Below are 14,621 nucleotides of genomic sequence, written 5' to 3' on the forward strand. Positions count from 1 at the left end.
TCGGGGAGGCGGGCTGGCCTGGGTGACGGGGTCGGGGAGGCGGGCTGCCTGGGACACTGGGGCAGAACAGGGTCTGGAATCCGGAGCTTGTGCGGCCATGGGGAGCAGGTCGGGGCCAGCACACAGAGCCGGAGCCCCGGCGCGTGCGTTTCGGGACTGCTGTGGAGCGTGGCCTGACCGGGTTCTCGCCCGCAGGTAGGGAAACACTACCTGCAGCTCGCCAGCAACGCGGACGAGGAGCTGAACAACTGCACTGCCGTGAGCTGGCTCATCCTCGCCGCGAAGCAGGGCCGGCGTGAGGCGGTGAAGCTTCTCCGCCGGTGCCTGGCGGACAGGAAAGGTGGGCCCGCGGGAAGCTGCGGTGGCTGCCGGGGACACACGGCTTCTTGCTACCTCAGCACGTAACAGCGGGGGGAGAATACGAAGCTGGTGGCACTCTTTTTTGTTTTATTGGGTTTTTTTTTATTTTTTTATTTTTATTTTTTTATTTATTTTTTTTTCAACGTTTATTTATTTTGGGGACAGAGAGAGACAGAGCGTGAACGGGGGAGGGGCAGAGAGAGAGGGAGACACAGAATCGGAAACAGGCTCCAGGCTCCGAGCCATCAGCCCAGAGCCCGACGCGGGGCTCGAACTCGCGGACCGCGAGATCGCGACCTGGCTGAAGTCGGACGCTTAACCGATTGCGCCACCCAGGCGCCCCTGCATTCATTTATTTTTGAGACAGAGAGAGTCAGAGCATGAGTGGGGGAGGAACAGAGAGAGAAGGAGACGCAGAATCGGAAGCAGGCTCCAGGCTCCGAGCTGTCCGCACAGAGCCTGACGGGGGCTCGAACTCACGGACCGCGAGATCATGACCTGAGCCGAAGTCGGAAGCTCAGCCCACTGAGCCACCTGGGCGCCCCTATGGGTTTTTTTTTTTTATGTGTGTTTTTGAGTGAGAGAGGGAGACAGTAAGAGTAGGAGGGGCAGAGAGAGAGGAGACACAGAATCCGAAGCTGGCTCCAGGCTCCAGGCTCCGAGCTGTCAGCACATAGCCTGACGGGGAGGCTTGAACCCACGAACTGTGAGGTCATGACCCGAGCCGAAGTCGGACACCCAACCGACTGAGCCACCCAGACGCCCCTGAAGCTGGTGGCGCTCTCGAGAAATAAGTGTAAATTCTGTTTCGCCAGTGCTTTTGTCATTTGGACGTTGTTTCCAGAGCATAACACGGGATGTTTAGCCAACAAAGCCACTCATCCTATCTTTAGCGTGTGTAGGTGTCTGTGAGTAGATCCCTTCTGAGTTCGAATCCAGACTGAGGAGTGGATCATAGAGCCATTGGAGAGTCAGCTTCCCTGTGATGCAGCAGGGCAATGTGGCAGTGGCCGGAGGTCAGGATGGAACTCCCTGGACTGACTTTGCATCCGGTCTGGGCTGAACGGCTGGGAGACCGTGGGCCAGTGAAGATCTGCTCAGATGCATTCATGCCTGGAAGGGGACGGATGTGGAGGGTGGTGGGGGGGGACAGCGAGGCAGAGCCCGGCCACGTGTGGTCGCATATTCCATCATCCTGCCCAAGGGAAATGGCTTGTCCCTGGTGCCATGTGGAGCAGTGTGCTTCTGGGGGCTTCCCATCTCAGAGACAAAGGAACAGGTATGTCACAACGGGTTTTTTTTTTTTTAAACAAAGTTTCTCCAGATCGTAGAAGTGTTTGATGCTTATCGTATAAAACGTGGAATACATAGAAAACAGAAAGATACGAATTACTCATAACTTGGAAACCCAGAAAAGAAAACGCTCTGTAGTCTGGTGTATTTTCTTCTGGTTTAATTGTACCGTTTTTAGAATTACATTTTTTATATAGAACCTGCTTTCTTTGGAAATGGGGCTAGTGCCTCCGAAAACCTGGAATGGTGGCGTTCTGTTAGCCGGGATTTCTCGCCAGCCCACCTTCCCGTTCTGGAGCAGGAGGGAGGGCCGGGTGCTGGCCCGAGTCAGTGCGGCCCATGGCCCACGTGGCCCGGAAGAGGGGCTCGAGTCAGGACCCCGGGACCCAGGGCGGGTGCTAGACGGGGCCGGGAGCGGCCTCGCGTGCTCCGCTCCCCCACTTTCTCACGTTGGCTGCTTCCTGATCTTGAGAGAAACGTGTGCTCAGGTGGAAAATTTGGAAGATGTGTAAAGGGAGAAAAAATCCCGTCTCTCTCTGCAGCGAGTCTCTGTCTCCCTCGGAAAGGCAGCCGTGCGGGGACACAGCTTTCCCGGCCGTCTTAGGAGGGGCAGTGCCCGGGAAGTGCCGTGGACACAGGGGAGTCCCGCTCTTGTACCCAGGCCGGTGACCCTGGTTACGTGTCTCTGACGCCCATGGTTACCTGCCACTCTGTTTGTCTCTGACTCCCTGGCCACCTGCCCCCCAGGGTCGCCTCCTGCAGGGCCAGGCCGTGCTCTGAGCTGGAAAGTCCGGGACTTGGCCAGATGGCCTTTTTGGTCAAATGTCTGTTTCTGCCCTGGCGACCATAGGTGCCTGCAAAACCTGTCGCCTGAGTCCCCTCCCAAGCGCCCGCAGCAGAGCTGGTCTGGGCCCAGAGCATCGCTAAGGACACCCAGGCGGGCGGGATGAGGCCTTCAATGCATCTTGTCTCCTAGGCATCACTTTCGAGAACGAGCAGGAGGTGAGGCAGCTCTCCTCCGAGACTGACCTGGAGCGGGCCGTGCGCAAGGCGGCCCTGGTCATGTACTGGAAGCTCAACCCCAAGAAGAAGAAGCAGGTGGCTGTGTCAGAGCTGCTGGAGAACGTCGGGCAGGTCAACGAGCACGGTACGCGAGCCTCGTGGGGACCAGCCCTTCCCACGGGCACCTCAGGGGCTTCTCTGGAATTCTGGGGGCTTCCCTATGGGGACTCTGGGAGCCTAACTGGGGGCTCCCAGGGACCTTGTCTCGGAGACCTCGTGGGTCTCCTCTAAGTAAGGCTCAGGGAGGGTCCCTCCTGGGGTGCCATCCTGTTCTTGGGGTCCCCTTCCTAAGCCGTGTCCTGAGCTCTGGAACGGTCGATGGGCTGGGCGCCCACAGGCAGAGCTGTAGATCGTGTCATTCTTAGGGTGTCCTGCTCCTCCCGAGGGGACAGAAGCTGGGGGAGAGTAGCAGACGCCGGCAGGGACTCGCGGTTCCAGGGATGTGGGGCCGGCTGTGGCTCTGACGGCCTCCCCGAGGCAGGCCTCATCTCCGGCCTCCACAGCCCCTCCCCCAGTTTCCTGACCCGGCAGCCAGCCAGAAGGACAGATCGGGCAGAGGAACGGGCCTCCCTGGCTGGGTGCGGCCCCTTCGTTTCCCAGGGCCCGACCTGGCTTTTTCCTCTTCATCGGCTCGAGGAGCACCTGCCTCCCGCTGTTCAGAAAGCTGATTCCTGCCCTTGGGTACACACGACAGGGCCTGGGGCCACCTGCCAGCAGCAGAGAAGGCTGCCCGGTGGACACCTTTGCCCCTTCTCCTGGGGTCTCTGGGCAGGACCCCTGTCTGACTAGACCTCTGGCGACCAGCCCGCTCTCTTGGCTCTCAGCTCTCTCGGTGCCGGGGCCGAGCCGAGGCGTCCGTGAGGCCTGGGGCTTGGGCGGCAGCACCCGGAGAGGCACGCTTGCTGTGACGAGCTCGGGGCCGCCCCCTGGAGCCCCAGGGGCCCTGCAGTGCCGTAGGTCAGCCCCCACCCGCTTCCCCCCCGCCCCGAGGCAGTCCCAGCGTGTCCGGGCCCCTGTGGCCCCCGGTCACTCTCAGGTCACAGTGCTTCTCACCTCGTGTTGTCACTGCCTGACCCGACCCTGCGAAGGCACGCCTCGGCGCCTGGCAGGCAGACTGGAATGCTTGTCAGATTGGGGGCGCGGCAGGTGGTGGATGTTGACAAAGGGGCAGAATTCTTCGGTCCCGGCTCAGCGCTCAGCCATTGAGCAGACTCTTGTGGGGCCCCTTCCAGCACCAGGGCTGGGGAGACCGGGAGAGGCCTGACCCGTGGCCCCAGGCGCTCCGTCTGTTCGGAGAATCGGGGAAATCATGCCAAGGGACGGTGCCAGCAAAGCTTATGCCGACCAGAAACTGCGGTGTGTCCTCTGCCCTGGCTGCATCCGCAGAGGAGGTGGCTGTGCCCCCTGGGTGCCAAGTCGGCCTCGTGGGCAGAGGCTCAGAGGTGGCCCTCACTGTGCCCACCAAGGGCTGCAAGGAGGCCCCAGGCCCTGCAGCCCCCAGAGTTCAGGGGCCGGTTTCCGGAGGGCCGCAGGGCATGTGGGAACGGTTAGTCCTGTTCTCTGATTTCTCTGTCTGCTCTGTCACTTACAGATGGAGGGGCACAGCCAGGCCCAGTCCCCAAGTCCCTACAGAAGCAGAGGCGGGTGCTGGAGCGTTTGGTTAGCAGCGAATGTGAGTATGGCCTCCAGTCCCGCACCTGTGACAGCTTTGGCCCAGCCGTTAGGCCCCCCAGGCCGGGCACCACCTCCACCCCTTGGGCACCACAGCACATGCCCCAAGGCCTTGGAGGCGGGACGGACTTCTCTTCCCAGCCCATCTGGGGCTGTCGGTGTTCTGGGCAGTGGGATCTGGACTCCGCCCAGCAGGTGCGCATGGCCTGGAGGGAAGAGGGACGGGGCACAGAGAGGGCAGTGTGACGGTCCCTGCAGGGCAGAGGGATGGGGAGAAGGTGAGTGCATCTGGGGTGCCTGAGTAAGTCTGCAAGGATGAGGAGGCAGTTAGCCCCTGAAGGGTAAAGGGGAGGGAACCGCACACAATGGCCTGGCGGGGCAGTTGTTGGGGGGCGGGGGCTCCCAGCAGGGAGTGTGGGGGCCCCCCCAGCACGGGCTGCGGGAAGGTCGGGAATGGGGGATTTGGGGCATCCAGTTAGGAGAGGTCCTCAGATGCTCTGTGTGCAGCTGCCCGGCCGGGTGGTGGTGGTCAGAGTTCCCCGGGGCCCGAGTTCCAGGGGAGACAGACGGGAGGGGCCCAGGGGCTACTCACCACTGACAGGAGGCCTGGGCCCTCCCCCAGCTCGGCCACACACTCTCCTCCTGACCTCGGGCAGGCCTGGCTTTCCTCCCTGGGGCTCGGTTTCCCCTTCTGCACAGTGGTGGTCAGATTAGAGGGCCGAGGGCCCCACCAGCCCTGAGAGCTTCTGTACGGGGGTGGGGGGGGCGTGCTTCCCTCCTTCTCACCGTCTGTCTCTGACGTGTCATTGGAACTCTGGGGGCGTAGCGCATCCTGGGCCTGGCTTCCCCAAGGCCCCGGGGCATGTAGGACCCTGAAGCGGAGAGGAAAGCGTATGGCCGATAGGAACCAGAAGGATGGGAGGTTTTAAGGGGGTTTTTTGCGCGGAGGTGCCGGGAGCCTGTCTGGGGTGAGGCGTGCCTCTGGGCAGAGGTTCGTGAGGGTCAGTTCCTCCCGAGATACGACTGCGGTGTGGCGATCTCGGGAGGTCCCTGCTCAGCTCTGCCTTCTCCACCCTGGGGACTTTATGATTAACGGCTCGGAGCTCTCCTGTGGACCTTGTAACTGCTAGAAAGTCACGGGCTCCCGGGGGAGACCACGTGCCCTGGGGTGGGAGGGATGGGTCTGAGGCCCACCCGCGCTGAGAGCTGGGCAGAGACGTGGCCTCTCCAGGCGGGTGTGGACAGTGCCGTCCACGGGTCCCAGCCCTGCCATCAGGCGGCCAGGCCGGCCTCCCCTCTGGCTTGGGCTGCCGGCCCCCCCTCCCCACTGGGACATTCCCAGCAGCTTATGAACATGTGCCTGTTCCTCCCACCTCAGAAAATGAAGACGAGATCCTCTCTGGACCCCTCGTGCCCATAGCAGCCACCTGCCCTGTTTCTCTGCTCCCCTTTCTAAGGAAGGTGGAAAGGTGCACATCGGTCCGTTTCTTGGCTCCTCTCCCCACTTCTCCCGGGGCCTTCCGCGCGTCATCCCACCAGAATGGCTCTGTCCAAGTCCTTGGTGACTCATCCTTACGCCCCATTGTGTCCACACTCCACGCCTTGGTGGCCAGTTTCGTGGCATCAGAGGCCACCCGTGACCCCAGCCACACGGCCTGGGCCAGGCCACTGGGCCCCATTTTCTCCCCTGCTTGTTCCATGTCGGCTCCAGCCTTACCTGTCCCTGTATGGGCCCCGCCAAGGCTGCCCCGTCTTGACCCTTACTGCTACCCTGGCTCATGTTAAGGAACAGCCCCTTGTCTGCGCCCCACCCTCTCCGTGGTGCTCACTGCGTTCCAGACACTGTTTCCTTTGCTCTTGCTGCTGTCTGTTGCTCTTTTCTACGGTGGGCTTCTGTCCCCAGTGTCCAGAACGCAGTCCCCGCGTGGGAGGCCTCAGAAGCGCCTGGTGAACGGCAGCCCTGGGGCTGGCGGCCCATTCACGATCGTGATCTCTGTGCCGAGTCACTCACTGCACCTCCCCGGGCTCCCCTCTCTCCCTCTGCCTGGAGGACGGTTCCGGGGGGCAGCCGGTCACGCCTGGCAGCCAGCTGTCTTTAGCACGACCCCACCAGACCAGGAGTCCAGACTTGTGCACATACCAGGCCTTCCCAGTGCTTAGCACGGTGCCTGGCACATAGTAGGTCCTCAGTGGATGCATGCTGAGTGGAGGGGGGGCAGGTGGCTGGGCTGTGGGCTGCAGGTGGCCGTCACCAGAGCTGGGAGCAGCCAGGGCTGAAGGAGAGGAGGTGGCTGCAGGGCTGGTGGGGGCAGACCCTGGTCTTGAGAGCTGGGCAGCGGGAGGTTCAAGGGAGGAACTGCTGTCCCCAAGGCGAGGAGGCAGGGTGCCTGCTCTCCCCCCGGTTGGCCCGTCTGTGGCCGCCTGTCTGTCCAGGACAGAGAGGTTTGTGCCTGGCGTGCTCGGCCTCCCTCCGCCGGGGCCCAGCCACCATCCCCTGCCTTGCCCATCCGTGCGGGGTGACTGTGTGCTCGCGGTGTGGGCGGACCCTGTGCCGTTCTCTCTTGTGCCCCAGCCAAGAGCTACATAGCGCTGGATGACTTCGTGGAGATCACCAAGAAGTATGCCAAGGGCATCATCCCCGCCAACCTGTTCCTGCAGGACGATGACGACGATGAGCTGGTGGGCAAGAGCCCCGAGGACCTGCCCCTGCGCCTGAAGGTGAGTGGGGCCGGAGGCCCAGCCAAAGGGCGCTCACCATACAGCCTGGTGCCATGCAGGAAGGAACGGGCAGGAGGCCGCTGCGACACGGGAGCCTCCGGGACTGGGCAGCTTGTCTGGGGAGGCGTGCCCCGTAGGGATGGTCCCCATAACTTCATGAGGGTGTGTTCTCGAGAGAGGGGCCTTTCACATGCACTCAGGCTCCAAACCCAGGGACGCAGGTGGGGCGGTCATGCGCGGGTGTGACGGACGAGCACGGGTACCCCCCGGGCCGTTCTCCGCGGAACACCACAGGCAGCAGAGTGGCAGGCTCTGGAGTCCGACTTTCACCGAGACCTTGTCATTTTGAAAAATGATCCGTTTACAGCACGGAATGGAGGTCGGTTTTGCAAAGATGCCTTTCCCCAGACGCAGAGTGCTGGTACTGAGAGACCGTGAGGATCCTGCCGGTCCCTGTTTACCCAGATCCGCAGGGGCTCGGGGGAAAGCCAAGTGCAGTGTGGATAGTAGCAAAGAGGCCACTGTGGGCTGGCCGGACGGAAGGGAGACACTCTGGCCCCCGCTGTTGGCCCGCGAGCAGCTGCAGACAGTGAGGAGCAAGCACGGGGCGTACAAATACGTGCAGAAGGCAGGGATGGCGGGCCATGCCCCTTCTGTGACAGCTTTCACTTCCCTGGTCACGCCACTGAGACCACGGTGCAGGCGGTTCCCCAGGTCCGCTCTCTGACTTGCAGAGTCTACCGTGATTCCGCAAAACTGGCTGCCTGACCCAGCACGAGCGGCTCTGAGCAGACGAATCATCGAGAAGCTCGTGGCGTTAGTCATCCTAGCACCCGTGTGGTGCAAGCCGAGTGGGAACTGGGGTGAATCACCATCAGTGGGGCAGAGGGGCAGGCGACGGCTGGGCCGCCAGCAGGCAGGAATTGGGGGGACAAGGAAGCGTGGGGAGTCCCCGTGCCGGAGACAGCTTGGTGTAGCACCTGCCAGGAGCCCAGATGCGGAGGCTCAGACCGGGGCGGCCGGCGCGATGGCCGCGCTCGGGACCAACCAGCAAGCTGCGTGAGTCCCCCGGGATCAGGTGCTGTGGCGAGCCACAGGCCAGGATGGCCAAGGAGCTTGACCAAGGGAGGTCACGACTTTATTGAAGGTCCACTCTGACAGGCTGGGGCTGTGTGTTCACAGATAGTTGCTTTCAGTTTCCTTAGAACTGGAGAGAAGGGGGGTGGGGCCCTGGCCATTGTTCTTGGCCAAGCCGAGGTGCTTCCGAAATGCCAGTGAGGGTCAGAGGTGAAAGGGTGAGTCTGGAGGGCCCGCGGGCAGGCCTGCGCTGTCCCCCCTAATGATGCCTGTTTGCAAAGCAGCCTGGCTGGGACAGTAAATTCTGTCACTCTCAGTGTTGGGAGACGTCTGAGAGTCCTTTCTGGGAAAGAGATTTAAAGTATTCTGACAAGAAGTACACGGGGCTCTGAGTTTCCTTCAGGTTTTGAAACCATCAGAGCACTTGGATGCCTCTATAGTTTGTCTCATTAAAAGTCTTTTGCAAAAGAGACGGTGAATCCTAGCAGGTGTCTCCAAAACTGGAGGCTGTTGCAGCTTTTAATAGCCTTTTGGAGGCAGAGGAAGAGCAGTGTGCTCTGTCTTCTGGCCCCAGTGAGGCGCCTGGTGCCTCCGTGAGCGCATGTGGCCCCCACAGGAAGGCTCCAGACTCCAGGCCCCGGGCTGCGCCGGCCTCTTTTGTGGCAGATGAAACCGTCGCAAGAGTAAATGCAGTAAAATCCACACGGTTTTCACGTCAGTCATCGCGAGGTCCAACGTGTGAACACTCACCGGGGTCTGAGCCTTGCCGTGACCTGCCGGGTCCCAGATGGGCCCCTTGGTTAGCGGCCTGTCGTCACACCCCTGGCCTCTTGGGTCAGCAGAGTGGCCGACGACCTCCGACCTGGCCAGAGCGCGCTGTACCTTCCTGTCGTAGAACTGACTCCCTGCTCTGTTTTTTTAAAAATCTGCTTCCTGCTCAAAGAACAGCTTGTTTTAATTTGTTGGACTTTGTCTACAGAAAGGTTTTCTGTTTCCCAATCCAGTGGGTCCCCAAGAGCAGGGTCTAGATGGAAGTGACTGGGGACAGAGTTGGGACCCTAAAAGGGAAGGACTCCCTGGTCCTCATGGCCTTCAGGCCTCAGCCGACAGAGGCCGGACACCCTGGACAAGCTGGGCATTAGGTTGGAGAAGCTTCATTGTCCTTGAAAGGTCCTCTCAACCACTTTGTGTGGCCTCAAGGGCAAAAAACAAAAGGTGTGAGTGGCTCGGAGCCTGGGGGGAGAACTTGAGACCCATCTCAAGGTCCCAGCCGCAGGGCACGGAGAATGACCACTGACCACAGCGGCCGGGAGACGCCTCTAGTCCGTCTGCCACTAGCTAGCGAGGCCCCCGTCACCAGGGATCGGCTGCTCCAGCCTTGCTGACACACCTGTCTGCTCGTTCTGAGGCGGTTGACCTCCAGCCAGCCTGGCTCTATGTCAGAGGGGCCCCCCCAGGGGAAGCCCGGAGCAGGTGTGTGTCCGCAGATGCCTGTTTGCCCCCTGCCAAGCATCATAAGTAGCCACTGAGACTAATGTTACAGTGCCCAGCACTCGCTGGTGGCCGTCCCCAGTCACATGTGAGTGTGATGTCTGCTTTCCGGGAAGGTCACTAGCCCCGGGGAGCTGGGGGAGTAGTTAGCTGGGGTACCGATCTGTTCATTTCCTGGCTGGGCTGTCACAGACATGGGAGAAGGAATGTAACCCTTCACACGGGTGTGTCTGTGTGTGTATGTACAGACAGGTGTGGGCATACACACGTTCTTTGAGCCATGGACTCCTGTAGGAGCCCGGGTGCCCCTTCTCTGTGGAACGTGCCCCATGCCGTTGCTTCCAGGGTATTTGGTCACCTGTAGTTGCCAGCCACATCCTGCTGTGATCCCTTGGTTACACTCACTCAGGCTCCCCCTCCGTGGCCAGTCTTCTCCTCCACGCCCCGGCAGGGCAGGCAGAGAGAGCCTGTCCCCAGGGCATAGGCGGAGGCCGTGGGGCCCACCTCACCGGGGCAGTGGTGAGGTGGGCTCTGGGTGGCAGCCGGGCTTCCGTGCCCCCACACGTGGGTGATCTTGTGTGGTCTGGGGTCCACGCCTCTGCCCCTCCAGACACACCCACACCCCTGCCCTCCACACCACACCTCCTGAGCCCTGGCAGGGCCGGGAGCCTCTGGGAGTCCTGCAGAGAAAACCGGGCAGGAGTGGGGTCCAGCCCGCCTCTGCCGTGGTCTCCCCTGCCCTCTCCACTGGGTGCAGATTGCAGAAGTGGCCGTTGGTTACGTGTCTGCTCTGAGCGGCGTGGGTGTGTGGAGGTGGGCGGTGGCAGGCGGCTGGTTCTCAGGGTCCCTGCCACTGGCGAGCACCTCTCCTCTGGCCCCTTCCACGTGAGCCCCCATGGTTCCGTTTGCAGGGAGCTCTTTCTGGAGCCCCTACAGCCACCGCGGCTCCTGGGAGTGTTCAGAGCCCTGTGTGGGCTTGAAAGTATCAGTTCCTCTGTCCTCAGTGGGCTGGGGGGCCGAGGCCCAGCAGGGCAGCCCTTGCTGGCGGTGGGGGTGGGGGGGGGGATCAGGTCACAAGCCCTGGTGCTTTCCCCCAGGGACTCGGGGTCCCACGGGGGACACTGGCTCACAAGAGTCTGGAATCCCTGGCAAAGATTGGGACGAGAGGGGAGCCAGGGGACACGCTCCAGGGGTGCAGAGGACAGGGGCCAGGACGTGCAGGCCTGGGTGGAATTGAGGGAGGGTCTGTATAGACCGCAGGGCATGGCGAGGACGTCACCACGTGGAGAGGGTATTCCTGGGGAAGGACCCGCTGGGACGAGGGGCCCAGGGGTGAGCCGTTAGCTTCGCGCAGAGCTCGGGAGGCTGGCCGGCCGGGTCACGGGGACGGCAGTGGGGGCCGTGTCCCCGCTTGCCTCCGATGCCCCGTCTTTGTCTCCGCCCCCCAGGTGGTCAAGTACCCCTTGCACGCCATCATGGAAATCAAGGAGTACCTGATTGACATGGCGTCCCGGGCGGGCATGCACTGGCTGTCCACCATCGTGCCCACGCACCACATCAACGCCCTCATCTTCTTCTTCATCATCAGCAACCTGACCATCGACTTCTTCGCCCTCTTCGTCCCCCTGGTCGTCTTCTACCTGTCCTTCGTCTCCATGGTGATCTGCACCCTCAAGGTTTTCCAGGACAGCAGGGCCTGGGAGAGCTTCCGCAGCCTCACGGGCCTGCTCCTGCGCTTCGAGCCCAACCTGGACGTGGAGCAGGCCGAGGTGAACTTCGGCTGGAACCACCTGGAGCCCTACGTCCACTTCCTGCTGTCCGTCTTCTTCGTCATCTTCTCCTTCCCCGTCGCCAGCAAGGACTTCATCCCCTGCTCCGAGCTGGCCGTGGTGGCCATCTTCTTCACGGCCACCAGCTACATGAGCCTGAGCACCTCGGCCGAGCCCTACACCCGGAGGGCCCTGGTGACCGAGGTGGCCGCTGGCCTGCTCTCCCTCCTGCCCTCCCTGCCCTTCGACTGGCACCACCTGAAGCTCCTGGGCCAGACCTTCGTCACCGTGCCCCTCGGCCACTTGGTCGTCCTGAACGTCAGCGTCCCCTGCCTGCTCTACGTCTACCTGCTCTATCTCTTCTTCCGCATGGCGCAGCTGAGGAATTTCAAGGGCACCTACTGCTACCTGGTGCCCTACCTGGTGTGCTTCATGTGGTGCGAACTCTCTGTGGTCATCCTGCTGGAGTCCACCGGCCTGGGGCTGATCCGCGCGAGCATGGGCTACTTCCTCTTCCTGTTCGCCCTCCCGATCCTGGTGGCCGGCCTGGCGCTCATGGGCGTGGTGCAGTTAGCCCGCTGGTTCCTGTCCCTGGAGCTCACCAAGGTCGCCGTCACCCTGGTGATGTGCAGCATCCCCCTGCTGTTCCGCTGGTGGACCAAGGCCAACTTCTCGGTGGTGGGCGTGGTGAAGTCCCTGACGCGGAGTTCCATTGTCAAGCTCATCCTGGTGTGGATCACGGCCATCGTGCTGTTCTGCTGGTTCTACGTGTACCGGTCGGAGGGCATGAAGGTCTACAACTCCACGCTGACCTGGCAGCAGTACGGCTTCCTGTGTGGGCCGCGGGCCTGGAAGGAGACCAACATGGCCCGCACCCAGATCCTGTGCAGCCACCTGGAGGGCCACAGGGTCACGTGGACGGGCCGCTTCAAGTACGTGCGCGTGACGGACATCGACAACAGCGCCGAGTCGGCCGTCAACGTGCTGCCGGTCTTCATCGGCGACTGGATGCGCTGCCTGTACGGCGAGGCCTACCCGTCCTGCAGCCCCGGCACGGCGCCCACGGCCGAGGAGGAGCTGTGCCGCCTCAAGCTGCTGGCCAAGCACCCCTGCCACATCAAGAAGTTCGACCGCTACAAGTTCGAGATCACGGTGGGCATGCCGTACAGCGGCGCCAACGGCTCGCGCAGCCCGGAGGAGGATGACGTCACCAAGGACCTCGTGCTGCGGGCCAGCGGCGAGTTCAAGGACGTGCTGCTCAGCCTGCGCCAGGGCAGCCTCATCGAGTTCAGCACCGTCCTGGAGGGCCGCCTGGGCAGCAAGTGGCCCGTCTTCGAGCTCAAGGCCATCCGCTGCCTCAACTGCATGGCCCAGCTCACACCCGCCCGGCGCCACGTGAAGATCGAGCGCGACTGGCGCAACACCGTGCACGGCGCCGTCAAGTTCGCCTTCGACTTCTTCTTCTTCCCGTTCCTGTCCGCGGTGTGAGGGCGCGTCCCCGGCCAGGGAGTCTGCGCGTGTCCCCGCCAGGACCTCCAGCCCACGTGTGGCCACCCAGCCAGAGGGCACAGCACTAACGCTGAGAGGAAGTGTGTGTGTGTGTGTGTGTGTGTGTACATGCACGCACATGTGCAGATGTGGCACTTGTCACATGCAGCCTGCTCACACCTCCGTGAGCTTCGTCTCTGCCCGCCTGGAACGCGATGACGTTGAAAATTGCATGCCGTCTCGACCCACAGCCCCGACCTTGCGGGGCGAAGCTGATGGGCCCTCCAGCCTGGCAGTTCTGGGCCCTGGAAAGCACGTTACAGAGGAAGTCCTTCCCCCTCCCCTCCACTTCCAAGCACCACCACCCCCCCACCCCGTTTACTCTCGTGTCGGATTTGTTTTTTTAAAGAACCAAACGCGCTGCTGTGACATTCGGTGATAGGGTTTCTTATTTATTTGGTCACTGCTAAGCCTCGACAGCTGCTTGCCGATCTGGGGCTCACTCGGGTACCGCCTGAGCTCTGTCGCGCGGTCAGGGCCCCGCCCGATTCCCAAGGTCAGAGGCTGGGGGAGGCGGCAGCCCGGGGCCCCACGGGCTTGCCCTGTGGCTCTCCTGTCTAGTGGGCAGTGGGTGAGCTTGTGAGATGCTTGTCTGAATCCACGGCATCAGGAAATGGGAGGAACCTGGGGTGTCCCTTCCTGGTGCTCAGAGAAGCTTCGCCATGTTCAGCACCAGGAGACAGAGTCAGGGTCCCAAGGCAGTCAAAATAAAAGCATTTCATGAAACTCTTTTCTTTGTTTAAAAGAGCTGTTTTCTTGTACATTCGTGAGAACAGGTGTCTACACTTGCACCGAACTAAGTAGAGGTGAGTTCCAGAGAGCAGAACGGACGTTCTCAGTAGCCGACGACTCGCCTGCCAGGGCACAAACCCTGGCACCGCCGCTAGGCCGGGGGCCGCTGCAGATGTGGCCGGGGCCGCCCAGCTGTGCACTCGCGCCTTACAGGGTGACACGTGTGCGCGGCCAGAATCGCCCGTGAAACTCCCATCAGTGATCGCATGGCATACACGTGACTCACAGTTTGGGAAGAGCCATCCCGTCGGCAGTAAGTTTGTGCCTCGGGTCCGGTATTCAGTGACGCACAATGATCATTCCATAGTCACATAATCAGGGCTTCGGCCGTTTAGGGGTGCTGGAGGAGTGGCTCAGGTCCCCCATTAAACTTCGTGCCCCCTCAGACAGGGACGGGTGCCTGAGTCCCGCGGGTCTTTTGTTTCTTCCCCGACGTTGAGGACAAAGCCGGCACCCCTCTCCTCCCCAGTGTGCAGACGCCCGGGGAGCAGCGGGTCCACATCTTTGCAGAGGTCGGGAAACGTGGAGTCCTTCCTACATTCTTTCGATGGTTCAGAAACCTTGCACCGACCGTCCAGGGTGCGGCTGCCTCCGTTTTCCGTGGACGTGGCTCCTGTCGCCGTGGCAGGTGGCAGCTGTGTCCCTGCACCCTTGGCTCATCCTGCTTTGTCCGTGGGTCCTCCTGAAATCCCATGCATTGGAAGGTGCTCCCCAGGCCGCATCCCTCTGCGCTGGGTTTGCTCCTGGTTTTCTTCCGGGGGCAGTGAGGAGAGGTGAAAGTCAGCCCATCCCCCTCTCTGGCCCTGCAGTGTCGGGAGGCCACAAAGTGCATTCACGGTT

At 61.9% G+C, this 14,621-nt stretch overlaps 1 protein-coding gene across 1 annotated transcript in view; it reads left to right on the plus strand.

Annotated features, from left to right (window-relative positions):
* The window catches only part of WFS1 (wolframin ER transmembrane glycoprotein), a 23,007-nt gene extending 9,291 nt beyond the window's left edge, over positions 1–13,716 (plus strand). The window contains exons 3-7 of the mRNA XM_040488339.1: positions 196–340; positions 2,630–2,800; positions 4,307–4,387; positions 6,959–7,104; positions 11,121–13,716. Of these exons, the coding sequence (XP_040344273.1) occupies positions 196–340; positions 2,630–2,800; positions 4,307–4,387; positions 6,959–7,104; positions 11,121–12,929 (2,352 nt within the window). The 3' untranslated portion in view covers positions 12,930–13,716. The remainder of the gene's footprint in view (positions 1–195; positions 341–2,629; positions 2,801–4,306; positions 4,388–6,958; positions 7,105–11,120) is intronic.
* The last annotated feature ends 905 nt before the right edge of the window (positions 13,717–14,621 follow it).

The sequence above is a fragment of the Herpailurus yagouaroundi genome, unplaced genomic scaffold (genome assembly GCF_014898765.1).
Source record: "Herpailurus yagouaroundi ecotype Mexico unplaced genomic scaffold, PumYag 28, whole genome shotgun sequence".
Lineage (NCBI taxonomy): Eukaryota > Metazoa > Chordata > Mammalia > Carnivora > Felidae > Herpailurus > Herpailurus yagouaroundi.